Source organism: Podarcis pityusensis (assembly GCF_964106645.2).
Source record: "Podarcis pityusensis genome assembly, chromosome: 10".
NCBI lineage: Eukaryota > Metazoa > Chordata > Lepidosauria > Squamata > Lacertidae > Podarcis > Podarcis pityusensis.
In genome coordinates, this window is record NC_138035.1 from 25,857,352 (window position 1) to 25,877,223 (window position 19,872).

The 19,872-nt window shown below is 43.7% G+C and overlaps 2 protein-coding genes across 3 annotated transcripts in view; one reads left to right on the forward strand and one right to left on the reverse strand.

Annotated features, from left to right (window-relative positions):
* The first annotated feature begins 680 nt into the window (after positions 1–680).
* NOPCHAP1 (NOP protein chaperone 1) lies at positions 681–6,103 on the forward strand. The gene is made up of 4 exons (XM_080971859.1): positions 681–825; positions 1,947–2,033; positions 2,960–3,096; positions 5,066–6,103. Exons 1-4 carry the CDS (start codon positions 756–758, stop codon positions 5,243–5,245), a joined length of 474 nt encoding a protein of 157 aa, XP_080827985.1. The 5' UTR covers positions 681–755; the 3' UTR covers positions 5,246–6,103.
* The window catches only part of ALDH1L2 (aldehyde dehydrogenase 1 family member L2), a 31,112-nt gene continuing 16,746 nt past the window's right edge, over positions 5,507–19,872 (reverse strand). For both annotated transcript variants that reach the window (XM_080971678.1, XM_080971679.1), the window contains 12 exons: positions 19,595–19,722; positions 17,120–17,270; positions 15,477–15,547; positions 15,246–15,351; positions 13,899–13,986; positions 13,670–13,760; positions 11,734–11,833; positions 11,228–11,326; positions 10,280–10,445; positions 9,537–9,642; positions 8,635–8,834; positions 5,507–7,498 (listed from right to left, as the gene is read on the reverse strand). In XM_080971678.1, the coding sequence (XP_080827804.1) occupies positions 7,443–7,498; positions 8,635–8,834; positions 9,537–9,642; positions 10,280–10,445; positions 11,228–11,326; positions 11,734–11,833; positions 13,670–13,760; positions 13,899–13,986; positions 15,246–15,351; positions 15,477–15,547; positions 17,120–17,270; positions 19,595–19,722 (1,362 nt within the window). In that variant the 3' untranslated portion in view covers positions 5,507–7,442. The remainder of the gene's footprint in view (positions 7,499–8,634; positions 8,835–9,536; positions 9,643–10,279; positions 10,446–11,227; positions 11,327–11,733; positions 11,834–13,669; positions 13,761–13,898; positions 13,987–15,245; positions 15,352–15,476; positions 15,548–17,119; positions 17,271–19,594; positions 19,723–19,872) is intronic.

Below are 19,872 nucleotides of genomic sequence, written 5' to 3' on the forward strand. Positions count from 1 at the left end.
CTGGTCCTCAGCCCAGTCTAGATGTTACATGCCACCGCAAAGTGAGAACTGAGAGACTCCAGGGGTTTGATTTCTGTAGAATGAAGATCAGCAGAGACCACAGAGTCATGTGCTTTAAATATGCCATGGATGTACTTTAAATTTATTGTGTGGATCTGTCCTAAGCCCCCAGCATCAATTTCTGGTGATTCTGATCCTGTCTCTAACACTGAATTGAGGATGCGGAAATTGGAATTGATTCCCCAAATGCGGAGAACATAAAAAGAGCCCATTGGATCAGGCCATTGGTCCATCTAGTCCAGCATCCTGTTCTCACAGTGGCTGAGCCCAGAAATCAGGATCTAAGCACAAAAAGCACTCTTCCCTCCTGGGGTTTCCAGTAACTGCTACTTAGAAGTATCACTGCTTCCAGCCATGGAGGCAGAGCAAAGTCATCCTGGCTAGCAGCCATGGATAGCCTTATCCTCCATTAGTTTGCCTAATCCTTAAAGCCATCCAAGGTGATGTGACCATCCTGTGAGTTTGACTCTTGCGCTGAGTGAATAAGCGCTTGCTTTTCTCTTTCCCGGATCTTCCAACATTCCGCTTCGTCAAACGAGGGAGAAAAGCTTTTCCTAGCCGCCCTCCGAGCTGTAGGTGGCGCCGTTGCGCTCGCGAGGCCGCTCTGGGCTTCGCCGCTTCCGGCCTTGTGCCCGTGTTCCGGTTTCCCCCACGGGGGTTGCAGCGCGCGGAAGCGGCGGTTTGCAAAGAGGTGCATGGCGCTGAGCGGAGATGGCGCGGCTCCGGCTGTATCCCGGGAGCTGCTTTCCGCGGGGAGCGGAGGAGGTAATTGGCAAGGAGTTGCCGGAGCAGGCGCTGCCGATACAGGGGGACAACTTTCTGCGCTGCAGGAACGGGGGGAAGCGGGAATACCCGACCCTTTCCCGCTTCCCTGCAGCGGTTAGGTGTTCTTTCCTTGGACCCATGTTTTGCAAGTCTGCGGCCTGAACGCATTTTAGGCATAAGGTGAGGTGTCGTTGCAAACAAAGCGACCCACAAAAATAACCGTAGTATATAATATACCTTTAGTAGGGGCGACTAAAAGAAGTGAGCAAGCTTTCAGGCTCAGCTCATGTAATAGCATATTGCTGAGACCCAAAATCTGTATTTTGTAATAGTAGAATTGGGGCCTTTCCCTTCCCTTTTGCTTTTTGTTGTTGTTTGGTTTTACATCTAGTTTGACTGAGAATTTGCTCACTTTTCGTTGTATTGGTCCCCAAATGCTAGTCGTTTTGAGGAGGCTTTCTTCCATTCCTGCTGCTACGGATCAACAGTATATTGTTAAGCTAGTTGTTTGGGGAGTTGCCTCCCCCCCTCCATTCTTCCGGATCAACAAAGATAACTATCAGTGCTTGTAGCCGGTACAGATCTATACAGGAAGCTGTGGTCTCTCTCTCATACACAAATACACTGCACAAGCACTGCCCTTCATGCACATCATGAATTACAAGCTTGCATTATATATGTTTATATATATATGTGTGTGTGTGTGTGTGTGTGTGTGTGTGTGTTGCTTTTCACATTGCAGCTTCCTGTCATGTGTATCATCATGAGTAGAGTGTATTGTATTGGCTAATCTGTAATGAGTGAAAAAGAAAGGGGTGTATTAAAATCAAAATTCTAGCAATGCATTTCTTGATTTAGTTTAAATGGGGCTTGATTCGGGTAACCTGAGATTGGGGTTCTGGGTGAGTGGAAAGGCATATGAAGAGGGCTTGCATATTTTAAAAAATGAGCTAAGATTGGATAGGGTAGGTGAATGGAAAAATCACATTTGTTATGGACCAATTGTTTTGGAATGCCGTTTCCTCTACTGTACTGTTATATTTGAATAGTGTGAATATTCTATGTGAATAGAAAAGGTTGGTGTGTGACTGCTGAACTGATGTTGGAATTCTGGCTTGTAGGTATTCATGAGACACTATTGCTAAATTCAAAGCATGCTAAGAAGAAAGCCATGAGCTTACAGACAGTCAGGCTTCCAAGGAGCAACCGTAAGTGCTCATCATCTTTAAATATATTGTGTGAACTTCAGTAAGATACAAACTTAAAGAATTGTGTAGAAACATTCCTGACCTAGAATTAGCGTTCAAGCATAAACAGCTTGAGAATTTTCTGTTCCTCCCCTTAGACCTGAAAGTCCATGCAGTGCAATATGACAGAAGGAGAAGAGGGAGGCATTGAAAAGGTGTAGTGAGGGAATAGTGTAACATTCCAAAATACAGTGTGTCTGTTGTGTTCATGGATTCTGTAAAGCATTTTTGTGTGGCCTGTAGCATCTTGTTATAAATTCAAGTACTAAACTGATAATACAGTGGTACCTCGGGTTACCTATGCTTCAGGTTACATACGCTTCTGGTTACAGACTCCGCTAACCCAGAAATAGTACCTCGGGTTAAGAACTTTGCTTCAGGATAAGAACAGAAATCGCGTGGCGGCAGCGGTAGGCCCCATTAGCTAAAGTGGTGCTCTGCCATACAAAGGGTTAATGCTTTTTTCTGGGGGGATGCAGGGGTACTCTTAAACATTTTGTGAATCTAAGTTTGGCCTTATTGAGGGGCAGTATAATATGAGTAGGAAAATGAGAGTACCCCTAAACATTTTTTAAGAAAAAAAGCACTGCATAGGGTGCTGTTCTTACGCTGTATTATTTCTGTGGCAGATGGGAAAGTGCAATACTGCTAGTGACAGTGGAGTAGCAGCACCCAATACATGCGTTATTGCCTCTCTAGTGTTGTGCAACTTATAAAGCGTTGTCTATGACAAGCCTAACAGTTTTAAGACTATTTGCAGACAGGAGGGTTGCAGTATGCAGTAAGGGTTAAGATACTGGACATTACTAGGAGTAAAGCCATCCAATGTATTTTATCAAAGTCTTTCGTAGAAGTGCATTAACATCTTGCCTGTTTTCATGTACTAGTTTTGGACAGGGTGCAGAACTTTCTACCACAGATGGCCAACGCAAATGACGAGCTAAGAAGAGAAATGGAAAACACCCCTGTTCAAGAGTTTGATATTGAACATGTGGATGCTTCAGTTGAAAATGTTATTGAAATGGTGAATAATTTCTCTCTCTAAAATTAATGCCTTGGTTTCTAGCATCTTACTCATATTTACAGTGTGCAAAAAGGATGAATTTTCTCCTGGCTCTGTTATTATATGGTTAAGGCCTGATAATTTATGGTCTAAACCAAGCATAGGCAACCTCAGCCCTCCAGATTTTTTTGACTACAACTCCCATCATCCCTAGCTAACAGGACCAGTGGTGAGGGATGATGGGAGTTGTAGTCTCAAAACATCTGGAGAGCCGGGGTTGCCTATGCCTGGTCTAAACAGTGTCTCATGCCTTTAGCTTTCTGGTTTATAGCTGAAACAGATTCCTAGGGTGTGGTTTAAAAAATCATAGGAAATTAAGAATATTCTGGAGAACACCACACCAAAGTGGTCATCCAAATTATCACCATCAGTTTATTTGTATGATTTGTATAAATCATCAGATTATTTGTTATTTCCTTTTTTTTTTAAATGATATTTATTAAAGTTTCAAAGAATACAAAAACAAAAAATAAAAATACAAGAAAATACAAAATACAGAAAAAAGAATAAAAATTTTAAAATATAACAAAAAAAAAGAGAAATAAAGAAAGACATGCAAGATAAAAACAGTTAAAAACACTTTCCATAGCATATCTTCCTTACCCTTATTTCCCCGGACCTCCTCATACCTTCCTTTTTTGTATTCCAGTTCAGTTTGTTAGTTCAGCAAATCCTTACCATTAAGCTTTTACCCATTTGTAAACCTTTTTTCATATCTCTTAAAGCATTACAGCTGGAAACCACTTAGTTTCTATCCAACATCCTTCTAAGATTCATTAATTTTACAATATTTCTGTAAATAGTCTTTAAATTTCTTCCAGTCTTCTTTCACCAACTCTTCTCCCTGGTCTCGGATTCTGCCAGTCATTTCTGCCAATTCCATGTAGTCAAAGATTATTTGTTATTTCCTGCCAAGATTGTACCCTAAATTACTTGCAGCATATCAGATGAACAGCAATAAATATAACCATTCAAAAAAGAAAAAACGCTAATAGGAACAATGACAATAGCCATAGTACAGCCTAATGTATTACTTATTTATTATTACATTTCTAACCCACCTTTCCTCAATGAAGATCAAGACATGCTGCTCTTTATCTTCACATCACTCCTGTAATGTAGGTTAGGCTGAGAGACGGTGGCTGGCCCAAGCTGACCCACTGAGCTACATGACTGAGTGGGGATTTGAGCCCTGGTCTCCCAGATCCTATTCCAAGTTTCTAACCACTGCATCACACTGGTTCTTGTGCATAACTGGTTCTTGTGCACCACAAATAACAATGAACTGGTATTCAGAAACAGAACCTAGTTTTCTGCATTTCTATCCTGGCTGCTGAGGAAGTGGGTGGGTGGGTGGGGTTTTTTCCTTTTCTCTGCAGACAGTATGGAAACAAAGGCTACTGGCCTCTTAGCAGGGTGGTATTTTTTTCAGCCTGTTGGCTTTTGTGTGCTTATTTACAAGGTGGAAATTATTGCTAGTGTCAATATGGAAACACATCATTTAAAAAATCAGTCCATAAACTTCAAATTAAGCAGTATAAATGACTTCAATGGCTTAAAACTAATCAGCAGAATGAATAAAGCATAACACAGAAATTAAAAAAGCAGTGTACAAGCCTGTTCCACAAAGGCAATATGATGTTCTCCCCAATTAACCTACACACTGATAGACCCATTCTCAATTTAATTTGTCCAGTCTTTTTTTTAAAAGCCATTCGGCCGGTCATCCCCTACATATTATGACAGCGAATTTTATAAAAATCATTTTATCGATATGGCTATCGAGATGTTTGTTCTAAGGCTGTGGTGTTGGCTGTTGAAGCCATGATTTGCCCAGTTCTGTACGTCTTCATTTAGAGTTTGAATTGGCCTTCCTTTACAGCTTCAGCAGTGATTTTTTAAAAATAATATGTATTTCTTTTTATTGCAGAATGTGGCTTTGGTTGAACTGAACAGCTCTGATACAGAGGATGAAGATTCAGGCTCGGAAGATGACTCCGAAAGCGAGGACAGTTCTGTTTGTGAAGAAGTGACCGTCGACAACATTAAGTTTCCTAAACCGAAAGGAGAAGGCAGAATAGAAATTTTGGACCCTAGAAGTACTGAGTAGATGTTTGCCGTCTCAGATTTCAATTCATGTTACAAGCCATGTATCATAACTTGAAAAAAATTCTCTTGAAAAGCTAGTTTGCTTCCAGGTGTGCTACCTGCAGACTGCATCTCTCGTTCCTAAGAGGCATGGAAGATCACTTCAGTCCAAGCCCCAAGATGAAAAAGATTAATAAGGATCGTCAGGAGCTTAATATGGGGGCGGGCAGGGTGGGGGGAGGAAGCACTGAATCAGGCAGACAGAAAATACCCGTCAGGCCAATTGGTGCTTTAAATTGTATTCCTATTTATTGATGGAAGCAATTATTAGGTTATGGTGGCTACATGGAAACTGGCAATGCTTCTGTCATGTGCTGGAAGCATGTAGATTCTTCTAGTTATTGGAGAGAATTGTTTAGCTGCTAACCTGAATACCTTTCAAATTGGGGTGACCTGTGGTGAGTGACCCTTGCATGTTACTTTGCAACAGCTTCAGCCTGGCAGCTGTAACCTAAGAGTTGATCTTAGGTCTGCTATAAGGGGGAGAGATAATTGCATTGGCCTCTTAAGGGGAGGTTCCAGCTGTGGATAGGTAGCAGCAGCAGGGCCGGTCAAAACATTTCTTGTACATAGATGGGATCATGAGGGAAGCTGCTGAAAGTCCTGTAGCCTGTTTTTCTGATCCCAAACATATATGTGTAAATGCTCAGATTAAGTACAAACTATCTAGCCTTATACCGGAAGTTGTTTCCTCAAAATTCTGCAGGATGGTTGAGTGTTTGGGCAGCAGTCCTGTTACACATTTGAAATTGGGATATTTCCCATGTTTTCATAAAGAAGATGTGGGTTTGTTAAATAAATAACTACTATTTTCAAGGTATTCTGTATTTGTTTAGTTATCAATACACCAGCTCACAAGTTTGTACTGTTTTGATCTTGAAAATCAGACATTACATTACAATTTTAATGGATAAACAGCTGTGCAACCCTGTTAGCTGATGGCTTCCTGGACACAGATCTTTCTCCTAGGATGCAATCTTTTGCACTTATTTGAGAGTGACCTTGGAATGATTTGCTTTTGAATATTCGTGCATAGTATTTGATCTGCCACTTCTTTGGCAGCAGATATGGATACAAATTATGTATATCTTGCAAGTGAAGTCATTTAGGCTGAATATTCTGCAGACAGTAAATGTTCACCAAAATAAAACTCGACTGTGCAGCTGGAAGATCATGTTCCAAACCCCTGCTCTAAAAGGCTTCAGGGTGCAACCATTACAATTCTGCTGCTCCTTTGGATATGAAAAGTGGTAGCCAAAGATAAGTGTTTGTTTATATGCTTTTACAGATGTATTTCAGGATTGTAACACTCTGTATAACACATTCAGCACAAATATGATTTAATAGCATAATTGGAATTCACAGCTATGTAGATTTCTCGTTGGAGGAAATGTAAACACATTATAAAATAGTTGCTATAGCTTTCATATGCATAGTAGAACACAGACGTTAAGTTCTGCATATCATACGAAAAACACAGTAAGTGCACTTGGATGTATGTACAATGTTTATGGCAAATTGGTTCTCTGTGCTGCTTAAAAACTTGCATTGCAGGAAGAAAAGAGGCATAATGCTGGTGTGATGCATTCTGTAGAAACTAAGTACTATGTGACTAATTTGGAGAAACAAGGGACATACAGCGCTGAAGAAGGCCATAGCTCAGTGGTAGAGCGTTTGATTTGTATGCATAACGTCCCAGGTTTGACCCTCAGCATCTCCAGGTCAAACTGGGAACACCTGTCCAAAACTCTCAGAGCTGCTGCCAGTCCAGACAGACAATACTGAGCTAGATGAACTAATGCTGTGGCTCAGCATAAGGTAGTTTCCTACTTGGGCAAGATCTCCATTGTAAAGTCCAGGGATCTGAGGTTTCGATATGTCACCACTGGATGGTTCAGTTGCTTTTATAGGCGATGACATTCAGGGTAGCAGAGACCACGGTACAAAAAGGCTGCAGAAGCCGATAATTTCACAGTAAAGTCTATGACTCAGAAGTGATTCCCTACTGAATGCATGCGGAACTCTCCACATCATAAAAGGGTTTGGTTCTGGATCTGCGTTTTTGAGTGCCAGTGGAAGTTCGCAGTTTTGCTGTTGTAATTTTGGAGTCCTGTCTTGTGCTTGGTTTTAAGAGCATTCTGCCACCCCAGTCGCGATGCTTAATATTCCACGGTTACAGCTTTCGTTCTGAGATACTCATGAAGCGCTTCCTCACCTGAAGAGAACAAGAGCATGGAAACAATTGTAGACTGCGCATATTTTCTGCACCATCCACTCCATAAATTTCCAGCACATTTAACACACATTTAAAACTCATGGCTTCCCACGAAGAATCCAGTGAACTATAGTTTACCCTTCACAGAGCTACGATTCCAAACACTATTAGTAATTTAAATGTGAGGTAAATGTGTGCCTTCTGTCTCAAGTGCTGGGTTTGCCAGAAATAAATCGGCAATAAAACCTATGCCGAACCTTTTTTTAAGATACATAGATGTGCCTTTCTGGTCACATACACACAGTATGTTCAAAGTGCATGGCTTCCTCCAAAAAATCCTAGGAACTGCAGTTTATCCCTCATGGAGCTATAATTGCCAGGACAAACTACAATTCCCAGGATTCTTTGGGGGAAACCATGTACTTTAAAGTGACAGATGGATAAAATAGGTAATTGAAACAGTAAAAAGCCTCAAAGCTACTTGACCCTAAAAAAGTAGTTTTATGGTTTAAAACAATATAAAACCAGAGAAAGTTAAAATAATGTAAAATGCATAAAATGAGCATCTAGCAACATTGATAAGGACCAGGTCCTACCCATTCCCACTAAAAGTTGGGCACCACTACAGTGGTACCTCAGGTTACGTACTTAATTCGTTCCGGAGATCTGTTCTTAACCTGAAACTGTTCTTATCCTGAAGCACCACTTTAGCTAATGGGGCCTCCCGCTGTTGCCGTGCTGCTGGAGCACAATTTCTGTTCTCATCCTGCAGCAAAGTTCTTAACCCAAGGTACTATTTCTGGGTTAGCGGAGTCTGTAACCTGAAGTGTATGTAACCAGAGGTACCACAGTATTATTTAAAGGTGCTTTAAATGCATGATGTGGGTGTGATCTGTTGCTGAAAAGCAGCTAGCCATAACATAATGAGATCATAGTATTAAATAACTAAGAAACTTTAAAAGGTAAACAAGGTAGGGACATGGTGACCTGCTGATGTTGGACTTCCAAGTCCCATCAGCCCTAGCCAGCAGGGATTATGGGAGTTGTAGTCTAGCGCTGTCCGCAGGTGCACAGCTTGCCCACCACTGCACTGAGCTTTAGATTTCTGTGTGGATCTTAAGTAAAATGCAACTTACCTAAATCTTTTCCAAAGCCGGACTGCTTGAATCCTCCAAATGGGGCGGCCACATCAGTTTTGTTATAGGTGTTGATGAAAACTGTTCCAGCTTCCAGCCTATCGCTGACGTAGAGAGCTTTGCTTATGTCTTTGGTGAAGACCCCTGAAGCCAAGCCATATTCGGTCCGGTTGGCTCGTTCCAACACCCCATCGACATCCCTGCAATATGAGAGAATAATCTGCCTTCAGTGCAGCAACATGGAATGTAAAAAGGTAAAGGGACCCTTGACCATTAGGTCCAGTCGTGACCGACTCTGGGGTTGCGGCGCTCATCTCGCTTTATTGGCCAAGGGAGCTGGCGTACAGCTTCCGGGTCATGTGGCCAGCATGACTAAGCCGAACCAGAGCAGCGCATGGAAACGCTGTTTACCTTCCCGCCGGAGCGGTACCGATTTATCTACTTGCACTTTGACATGCTTTTGAACTGCTAGGTTGGCAGGAGCAGGGACCGAGCAATGGGAGCTCACCCCGTCGCGGGGATTCAAATTGCCAACCTTCTGATCGGTAAGTCCAAGGCTTTGTGGTTTAACCCACAGCGCCACTCGCGTCCCATAACATGGAATGTAGCAGAGACATTAATCCAAGTCAGTTTAAGCTGCCTTTCATCAACAGATTTTCCCACACGCTATTTCGTTCTGCTTCTTTATTATGTGTTTAAAAAGCTTGACTAGAAAGCATCCTCTGTTAAAATAAGTTATCGATATGGAGGCATCCCATACAAGTAGGAATGAAGGTAAAAACAGCAACACTTTCCAATCACAGATGCCTGCCTTTGTAAGCCCTGCTTGGGCACTGGACCCACATGATTAACTGTTGCATGGAGAATAAAGAATAACACCATTAACCTATAGCAGGACCTACCCATCTTGGAACTTGGAAATGACCATTATAGGACCAAAAGACTCTTCTTGTGCAATGAACATATGGTCTTCAACATCCGTGAATATTGTAGGTTCCATGAAGAAGCCTGATCAAAGAGAAGATGGTGTGGCATGTGCAAAACTGAAATGATTCCAGACATTTTCTGTCTTGAGAATTATTTTTTTAATGCTTTTATTTCATTTTACAGGCACTTTCTGTCTTGATATACCATTGAGGCTATGCTGTATGCGTCTTCTGTAGCGCACTCCATATGGTGGCATTAAAAGTGTTAATTCTTTAATATCTTATCCAGGGCTGCAGCATTTGATTGGTTAATCAGATAAACTGACTTAGAAATCTCCTGAGGAATTTAAAAAGGGTGTACCCAGTTTAATCCACTAAAATTCATATGAGGGGAGAGTGCTGTTGCACTCATGGCTTCCCAGTGGTATATGGTTGGCCATGGGGAGAACAAGATGATGGACAAGAAGGGCCTTTGGTCTGATCCACAAGGCTCTACCTGAGACAAATTCCCCAAATGAAAGCCAAGAATCCAACAATAGGCATGAGCAGACCAGACTTACAAATTTGTAGCCCATGTCGCCTCATTAGGTAAGAACTGTGGTGAGGAATCTGTGGCCCGTAGGAGAATATATATATATCACACACACACAAACCCATCCCCCACTGCTTTTGTTCATCAACTAATATGTTTTATGGATTCTACTTAGATCATAGTTTACCTGGTCTACCTACTTGTCTTCCTCCATATACCAGAGTAGCCCCTTCTTTCACGCCAGTTTCACAATATTTCAGAAGCTTATCCAAATGTCCTTTATGGTTTTGTGGACCATGGTCTGTAGATCTGTCAAGTGGGTCACCAATTTTCATCTTTTTGGCTTCTTCCACCTACGGATTCCACCAAAGGAGAGGAAAAAGTATCTGGCAACTACTAAAACCCTTTTGGGCAATAATGTTGGCATCCCATCCGAAGAAGTAATTTGTAATGAGGTGTTAAAGTTATCTGGAGAAGAAAGGGAAATTGTCCTTTGTCCTGCTAGCTGGAGGACTCTCACAAAATGGAACAGAAGCTCATATTCTTGGCTCTCGTGCCAATCAATAAGTAGCCCTTTAGATGGGAGAGCTGTGTGTTCTGCCCCCTGCCTCAGCAAACTTAAATACTGCATGGGCCCCTCAGACATATGATTTGTGCCATGCTGGGGCCAGCAATTTATACTAATACACTCATGCCCATAGAAATTGACATACCAGTTTTCCCCTTGCACTGGCACCAGGCAGACAGACGAGTCGCGTGGCAAAACTTCCTGGGGTTTCAAACAAAGCAAAAACACTGTGAAACTATTGGGTTTTTTAACCAGTGGTCCTCCAGATGTTGCTGGACTACAGTTCCCAGCATCCCTGACTGTTGGCTGTGCTGCCTGGGAGTTGAAGTCCAACAACATTTAGAAGGCCATAGGATAGCCACACTGGGCTTAGCCCTGTTTCAGCCTTCCCTGACCAGGTGCCCTTCAGATGTTGTGGACTACAACTCCCATCATCCCTGATCATTGGGCCAGGTAGCCTGGGAGTCCAACAACCTCTGGAAGGCCCCATGTTGGCTACGTCTGGTGTGTAGTGGAAAGGCTCCTAAGGCAAAAATCATGTTTAATCTCACGTTTTAAATTTCTTACCACTCTCCTAACAAATTCGTCGTGGACTGATTCTTCCACAAAAAGTCTGCCAGCTGCAATGCAGTTCTCTCCTTTGTTGAAGAAAACGGCTCCCATGCCCTGCGTTGGAAGGAAAAGAACACGCCTTGAACATGCTTTTTTTGTTATCTTAAGCTATTTTTTCCTTCCATTTTCATTTTCTATATGGAAGCCTGTGAACATATAGAACATACAGTGAATATGAGCGTTTTTATTTTCTTCTAACAATTAATTTAAAATGTTCTTTATCTTACCAGGTAAAGAGGAAGGGGTTGGGTTGTCTATGTTTTTATTTTATGATGGATTTTGTGTTCTTTATATTGTGATTTTATGTTGTGAACCACCCCAAGATCTACGGGTATAGGGCGGTAAGCAAATTTAATAAATAATTATAATTTCAGAGCAGTGTCACAACCACAGTTCTCTAGAGCACAATGTACAATACACTATGGAGCAAGTTCACCAGTGCCTTTTCGAAGCCGGCTTACCATTCTCACAGCTTTGTCAAGTTCACAGTCGTTGAATATGATCAGTGGGGATTTTCCTCCCAGTTCCAAAGAAACCTTTTTCAGATTGCTGACAGCGCAGCTGTAAAAATGATAATGAAAACATTCAGAATTCAGTCTCATTCCTCCTGATAGCCAGTGAAGGGAAGTTATATAAACTTACATAAGTAAGCATATTCTGTGAAGGGAATAGGGGCCTCTTAACCCAACCCTAACCCTGCGGAAAGCCATCTAATTAGATTTTCATTTGATTTTGACCTGTTTTTAGGAGGTAATTTAATTATTGTTTGATTTTATACTAATGTTATATATCTGATGTTAGCCGCCCTGAGCCCGACTTTGGCCGGGGAGGGCAGAATATACATAAAAGTTTATTATTATTATATTAACAACAGTGGTAGACTTGGGTACTATAGATCCCTGTTTGAGGCCAGAATTTGGCATGCCCCCCCCCTTTCCAAAGGCAAGTAAGGAGATGCCTGGCTTTGGGAAGGAGGCTTTGGGAGTCGCTGTAGTCTAAACCACTGAGCCTCTTGGGTTTCCAGTTGGAAGGTTGGCAGTTGAATCCCTGCGACTGAGTGAACTCCCATTGTTCTGTCCCAGCTCCTGCCAGCCTAGCAGTTCGAAAGCACGCCAGTGCAAGTAGATAAATAGGTACTGCTGCAGCGGGGAGGTAAACGGTGTTTCCGTGTGCTCTGGTTTCCGTCAGTGTTCCGTTGCACCAGAAGCGGTTTAGTCATGCTGGCCACATGACCCAGAAAGCTGTTTGTGGACAAACGCCAGCTCTCTCGGCCTGAAAGCGAGATGAGCGCCGCAACCCCATGGTCGCCTTTGACTGGACTTAACTGTCCAGGGGTCCTTTACCTTTACCTTTACAAGTGCTCTGGCAGGGTCCTAGAGCCCTCTCACCTCCTCCCCAAATCTGGCTTTGAGGAGGGAGGACTCTAGGACAGTGTCAGGGCCTCATGCCTCCTTCCCAAAAACAGTGCTTTGAGACAGTGCCCAGTGCATGTGCATCACTTGCACAGCCCTAAATCCACCCCTGCTAACAACATCACCACCCTTAACAGACCACAGCTCCCAGAATTCTTGGCGGGAAGCCATGACTGGTACCAAAATAAACCAAGTTCTATTTACAGATTGAACATTTACTATGGCTCAGGTCCGAAATTCCTCCTCCATTCACATAATGGAGAGAACCATATTCACCAACTCCCTGATCTGCCTGCAGCCCTTGCCCAGCACCATAGCCCATGCTATTTCCAAAGGTCACCCGACTTGCAGCAGCAGATTTTTGTGGGGGGAAAGGAAGGTGGAGGACCTCTTTTCTAGTCATGAAAGGAAAAGTAGCATCCAAATCAATTTCTACATACAGATTCCTCTTTACACCAGAGGCAGAGAAACTGTGGCATGCCAGGTGTTGTTGGACTCCAATTCCTATCAGCCTATTGCCAATGTGGTCAATGGTCAGAGGTGATGGAGGTTGTAGTCTAGCGGGATCTTGAGAACTACAGGTTCTTCCACCCCTACAGTGGTACCTTGGTTCTCAAACGTCTCTGTTGATGAGCATTTCAGAACCCAAACACCGAAAGCCCGGAAGTAAATGCTTCCATTTTCAAACATGCCTTGGAAGTTGAACGGCTTCTGCTGCATGTTTTTCAATTTTCTCATTTGAATTTGCAGACAGCCCATTGCGTCTCGGTTTTCTAATGTTTTGGAACTCGAACGGTCTTCCAGAATGGATTATGTTTGAGAACCAAGATACCCCTGTACTTTACATTGTCAGTGTAGGGAGACACATAGCAAAAGCCACGCAGCTCATGGCTGTACGAAAACATCTCCATGTGAAGGCCATGCTCTAAAAATGTACAGCATGCAAAAATGGGGGTGGGGTGGGGGTGGGCAGTGAATACCTTACCTCTTCATGATTTGTTTCCCAGTTGGTGTTGAGCCAGTGAACCCAAGTTTACGAATGTCTGGGTGATCGGACAAGCGTTGCCCTGTTGAACCTGTGACATAAGTATAATTAAATGTTGAGCTTTAGTGTCATTGCGGACTTTGTTTATTTCAGTGATTAGGTTGTGCTGCACCCCATTCCCTCCATCCTCTTTGAACAGAAAAGAGAAACCACTGCATCACTGCTTTACCTGAACCAGGTACAATATTGATAACGCCTTTGGGAAATCCTGCTTTCACAGAGAGCTCTGCGAACTTTAAGGCAGTCAGTGGAGTTACCTACGTAAAAGCACACACCATGATTTTACCAGACTGCCTGCCTTGGTATGCAGACATACAGGCAAAGAAGGTTCTAACAGAAGACAGTTTAAGCCAATTATAATATTGTGATAACATAAAACCAACACAGATGATCTATGTGTCGTATGGTATAAGGAAAATTGCAATGTTTACAAAATCCTGTAGCATGGTTTAGGTTTTTTTGAAAAAAGGATTGTATTATTCCCCCGCCCCTTTCTCTGTGAAATGTGATTTGTTAACCCTCTTCAACAATGGCATATTCTTCCTTTATCTGTGCAATTTCTATCAAGGTCAATCAGTGGATGACTGTGATGTATATGAGAGTGCTGGAGGTGAAATAGTTAAACAGGCTACCCAATCAGGACCCAGGGGGGTGGAGTCAGAAGGACTATAAAACCAGCTCTGGGAGGGGCAAAGGGAGGAGTTTGTTGGGAGTTGGGTGGTTGGGTGGAATGGGAGTGAATTGGGATAGAGTTTGTGGGTAGGTTGAGTTAGTGCAGAGAAATAAGCTGAGTCAGGAACAGTTAGGGGCTAGGAAGACAAGTAAATATTTGAGAGGTGGTTTAGTGAGTGAGAGCAGGTGGCGGAAGTTATAGGTCTGGATAGGCACCCCATGATTGTAATTGACCAATACCGTTTATGAAACCACATGCTTGTTAAACTGCAATAAATAAACCAAAGTTTATGTTCCAATTTAACCCTGACTGGACTCAGGTAGGGCCTGGGTGGTGGCAGCGAGAAATAAAGTGGTGGCACAGGGATCAATAGACGGTGAAATGTCCGGGGACCCTGTGTGATCACCACAATGACATCGGTAAAAACTGTCTGGGGCAAGTGGGGGGGAACCTTCTTTAGCCTGAAGCCACATGTCGGTGGTGGTTGGGGTCAGAGGCAAAAGTGGGCGGGGCAATGAACATGAATTTGCTTTAGTACAGCAGGCTTGTTTCTGGATACACATCCCCGACTTGCACATCCCTTTCTTGACTCCCTCCAAGCCTTGTTGGCGTAAACTCCCGCTAGGCAAAAGTGCAAGGTAGGTGGAAAAGAGGGCTAATACAGAGTGTGGTTTGGGGAGAGAGGTGTGGCTGGGAAGCAGGTGCGGCCTGCAGAATATCCCAGAATCTCAACAGAGAGACCCGGAAGCCTGCATTTCGCCCCTGGACATGAGGTTCCCTACCCCTACTGTAGACTGGAGGAATGCCATATATCAAGACATTATTAGCCTGCCTGATGTTTACCTGTGCTGGTTTCAGAACTAAAGTGTTGCCAGCAGCCAAACACACCGCACTCTTCCACGCGAGCATCATCAGAGGGTAGTTCCAGGGAATGACAATTCCACAGACACTTTAAATTGGAAGCAGGGGAAAAAATACAGAAATAAAACTGGTTTTTCAAAGAAATTTGCTATTAGTAAAACACTGAATCTTATCTAATTCCATTAGCAAAAGAAGAAGAAGAATTTGTCTTACCCTAAGGGTTCCTTCTTGGTGAAAGTTAAGTTATGGTTTGGCCGTGCATGGTTAATTGGAATGGTAGACCCCTAAATGAGAAAGCAATCGTTATTATTATTAAATTAAGGAGGTACAAGATGCATCACATTTGTTTGAACAACATGTTTGCTGTTAGCAGGCTCCTCCAGATGGCCTGTTTATTGATTTGCTTGCACAAGCTTACTTGGAGGTTACATTATATGCAGTCTTTATTGAGCTTTTCCTCTGGTTTGTTTCCTCTTAATCATTCATTTCTCCCACACCATTTAGTGCTTTTCCCTGTCACTTTCCTAGCTGCTAAAAGTCCAATTATTTTAAAGTGGGTTTGTTGCTCTGTAACTTGCAGTGAGGAAACCTCCAGAAGGCCCTTGGCACTGGACCACAATGTCCGGGCAGAACGATGGGGGTGGAGACGCTCCTTCAGGTATACTGGACTGAGGCCATTTAGGGCTTTAAAGGTCAGCACCAACACCTTGAATTGTGCTTGGAAATGTACTGGGAGCCAATTTAGGTTTTTCATGACCGGTGTTATGTGGTCTCAGTGGCCGCTCCCAGTCACTAGTCTAGCTGCCGCGTTCTGGATTAGTTGTAGTTTCCGGGTCACCTCCAAAGGTAGCCCCACGTAGAGCGCATTGCAGTAGTCCAAGCGAGAGATAACTAGAGCATGCACCACTCTGGCGAGACAGTCCACAGGTAGATAGGGTCTCAGACTGTGTACCAGATGGAGCTGGTAGACAGCTGCCCTGGACACAGAATTGACCTGCGCCTCCATGGACAGCTGTGAGTCCAAAATGACTCCCAGGCTGCGCACCTGGTCCTTCAGGGGCACCATTCAGGACCAGGGAGTCCTCCACACCTGCCCGCCTCCTGTCCCCCAAAAACAGTACTTCTGTCTTGTCATGATTCAACCTCAATCTGTTAGCTGCCATCCATCCTCCAGTCTAAATCTACACACTTCAGTCCTTCCTGCAAAATACTGACAGTCTGGAGGAATATCAGGTGATGTCCCTCTGGCCTAAAGAGGGAATTCCAGCATGAACAGTCACATTAATGCTGTTTAGGTGGGACTCCATAGCCCTACGTAAGCTTAGCTGATAATCTGTGTTGCAAGGAGCCTCCCCCCCCCCCCAGCTCATTCCTGGCCATGGATTGCCGCCACCTTCTATAGCAGGGATGGTGGACAATTTACTGCCAGAGAGCAGGCAGAGACTTACTGTATGTCTGATCTTAGTACTGTACTAACCACCACAGTGCTAACACTGGAGATACGTTTATCTCCAGTCTTAGGGCTGAGAATGGCGGTAACAGATCTCTGTGCTGGACATATGAGATCAGGTAACAGAAAGCAGTGTACAGCTTGCTTAAAATGGCCTCGCAGTCTAGCAGGCTTAATAAGCGCCTGTACCACCACCCTGATTCTATAGGAATCACGTGTGACAACATGATACTCCTGCAACAAGCAGGATCTTGGAAGGATATTTTTTTCCTCATACATCAAATGAATAGGAAAAATATATCGATGGAAACCCATGCTAATTCTCTGAAAAGGACCAATGTGTGCAAGAGCATGAATCCCCTTGTTGTTTTCCCAAGGATCAAGGCCAACTCAAATGTTAGCTTGCCTGTATTTTGTCACACCATCCAGCAAAGTATCGGAATGTTTGCACTGACATTCCGATGTGGGTCTTCAAAGCCAGTGTGTAAACAGCTCCTGAATCAATAGCTTCAATGGTTGCCAGTTCCTCTTGGTGTTCTTCCATCAAATCTGCAAGTCTTTAAAATGAAATACGTAATGACATACAATGTAAAACAAAAAATGGTGTGTCTGTAATGCCCTATATCCAAATAGCAGAATTTATGATGCAGATTCGTTAATATTTTGAGTAGAACCAATGGTTTTAGTGAAATGACCAAAGTGTGTGATTTGAGAATTGTGACTTTTATGCTGCAAAAGCACTGAAGATGGGATGGGAAAGCATTCTACATCTCCATGCACACATAGAGGAAATCAGAGGGGCAGGAAAGAGCCAGGTAAAACTGTGTCAGATTAGGACCGTGAAGCTCGCTGGCTGACTTTGAGTCAGGCACTACAGTGGTACCTCTGGATGCGAACGGGATTCGTTCCGGAGCTCCATTCGCATCCTGAAGCGAATGCAACCCACGTCTATGCGTCTGCATGTGCATGGGTTGCGATTCGCCTCTTCCGCGCATGCGTGTGATGTTATTTTGAGCGTCTGCGCATGCGCAAGTGGCGAAACCCGGAAGTAACACGCTCCATTACTTTCGGGTGGCTGTGGAGTGTAACCTGAAAACGCTCAACCTGAAGCACATTTAACCCAAGGTATGACTGTATTTCTCAGCTTAACCTACATTGCAGGGTTGTTGTGAGGATAAAATGGGGGAAATATATGTATGTCAGCTTCAGCACCTTGGAGGAAAGACAGAAATCCGCCCCCCCCCCAATCCAGATTCTTCTCTGGGTCGTGAAGTTCTGAATTACCAGGTCTTTCTATAAAGCAGACAGATGTGTCAGAAATCTACATTTCTTCCCTTTTTGTTTTCTGGGTGCCATTCAAATTAGTGCACATAAACAAACTTGGTGCAGTATTTAGTTCACATATATTTTCCTTACAATGTGCTGTTCTGCAAATACACACTGATTAAAACATCCACAAAAATGGAATCTTGATGTAAATGAAACAATCATTTCAAGATTCCCTTTTGAGGGTGATTTGATCAATGCACATAGGAGCATGTGTGCTTATTTGCATTGGTAACTTGCGGGGGTGTGGGTGGGGGTGTGTGTGCAAATGGTGGCAAACTGCATGCAAATAAAAGAAAAGAGGGATCTGCAGGAAAAATGCAGCACAGGAAGCCAATTGTCAAGGGATTGCCAATTGCCGAAGGAATGCACACGGCAGATAGTCATCTATTGTCAAAGCTGACACAATCATTTCTATGGCTCTGAATACCAACACACCCCAGTCTAGCATCTAGGCAGCTATTCTCAGGTCTGTTCTCTATGGAGCAGCTGCAGCAACAGGGAGCCACTCCACCAGTTTATGTACTTCCTCCCAAAGGGATGCACACACGTATCCAGAGACTACATCTGTGTGGAAGCTGCTTTCGCTCTTCCCTCTTCAATCCCCTCCTGGTTCTGGGAAACAGTGGTGCAGGAGAGGGTGGGGAAGCACTTGGCACTTCGCTTGCCTGACCTGCCTCTTCCTCCTCTTCTTCTGACCCATCCTGTGCTCCACCCTCCAGCTCTGAAGATTCCCCTGCCTCTGACTCTTGCCACCTGGCTGGTACAGTTCCCCACAAATCACTGCCCCCCTCTCCCAAGTCAGACTGCAGCCCCCCTTCCCCCAGTGGACACTCATCAATGTCCCGCCAGTCCCCGACACCGATTTCAATGCAATAACAATTCAATGAATAATTATGTGCTCCTAGGGCAGGTGCTGTCAGGACACGGGTGGCGCTGTGGGTTAAACCACAGAGCCTAGGACTTGCCAATCAGAAAGTTGGTGGTTCAAATCCCCGCGACGGGGTGAGCTCCCATTGCTCGGTCCCTGCTCCTGCCAACCTAGCAGTTGAAAACACATCAAAGTGCAAGTAGATAAATAGGTACTACTCTGGAGGGAAGGTAAACAGGGTTTCCTTGCACTTCCCTGGTTTGCCAGAAGCGGCTTAGTCATGCTGGCCACATGACCCAGAAGCTGTACGCTGGCTCCCTCGGCCAATAAAGCAAGATGAGCGCTGCAACCCCAGAGTTGGCCATGACTGGACCTAATGATCAGGGGTCCCTTTACCTTTAGGGCATGTGCTCATAATCAGAACTCTGCTCCTTTACCAATTCCAGAATCATATATGTACAGAATTCTTTGCAGAACATCCACAGAATCTGACCTTCTAACATTCTAACATAGGATTATTCATTGGGGAGATAGATAGATAGATAGATAGATAGATAGATAGATAGATAGATATATTACTGCTTTATTCAAATAGGGCATAGCGTGATTTTACACAGGTAATAAAGGAGACCTATGAGACATGGAACATACAGAGCTGCAACTGGTTTCTTAGACATGCCATACCTGTACAATATTCTCCCTCTGTCTCTTGCATTCATCTTTCCCCATTCACCATGCTCAAAGGCATTCTTCGCTGCCGCAACTGCTTTGTCAACATCGGCCGCTGTAGCCAGCGACACTTTGGCAATCACCTGCCATAAATATAGAGAGAGGCTTGGTCAGAATTAACCTTGCTGCTGAGCTTCCTTCCTCCAAAGCATAGATGCCAGCAGGCAGAGCAATCCCAGGCAACAACAACAACAACAACATACAAGCATCATTCTGTTGGTATAAAGCTCCTC

Coding starts and splice junctions, on each gene's coding strand:
- NOPCHAP1 (XM_080971859.1), top strand. CDS start 756: ATGGCGCTGAGCGGAGATGGCGCGGCTCCGGCTGTATCCCGGGAGCTG. Junction 826..1,946: donor TTCCGCGGGGAGCGGAGGAG/GTAATTGGCAAG, acceptor TCTGGCTTGTAG/GTATTCATGAGACACTATTG. Junction 2,034..2,959: donor CAGGCTTCCAAGGAGCAACC/GTAAGTGCTCAT, acceptor TTCATGTACTAG/TTTTGGACAGGGTGCAGAAC.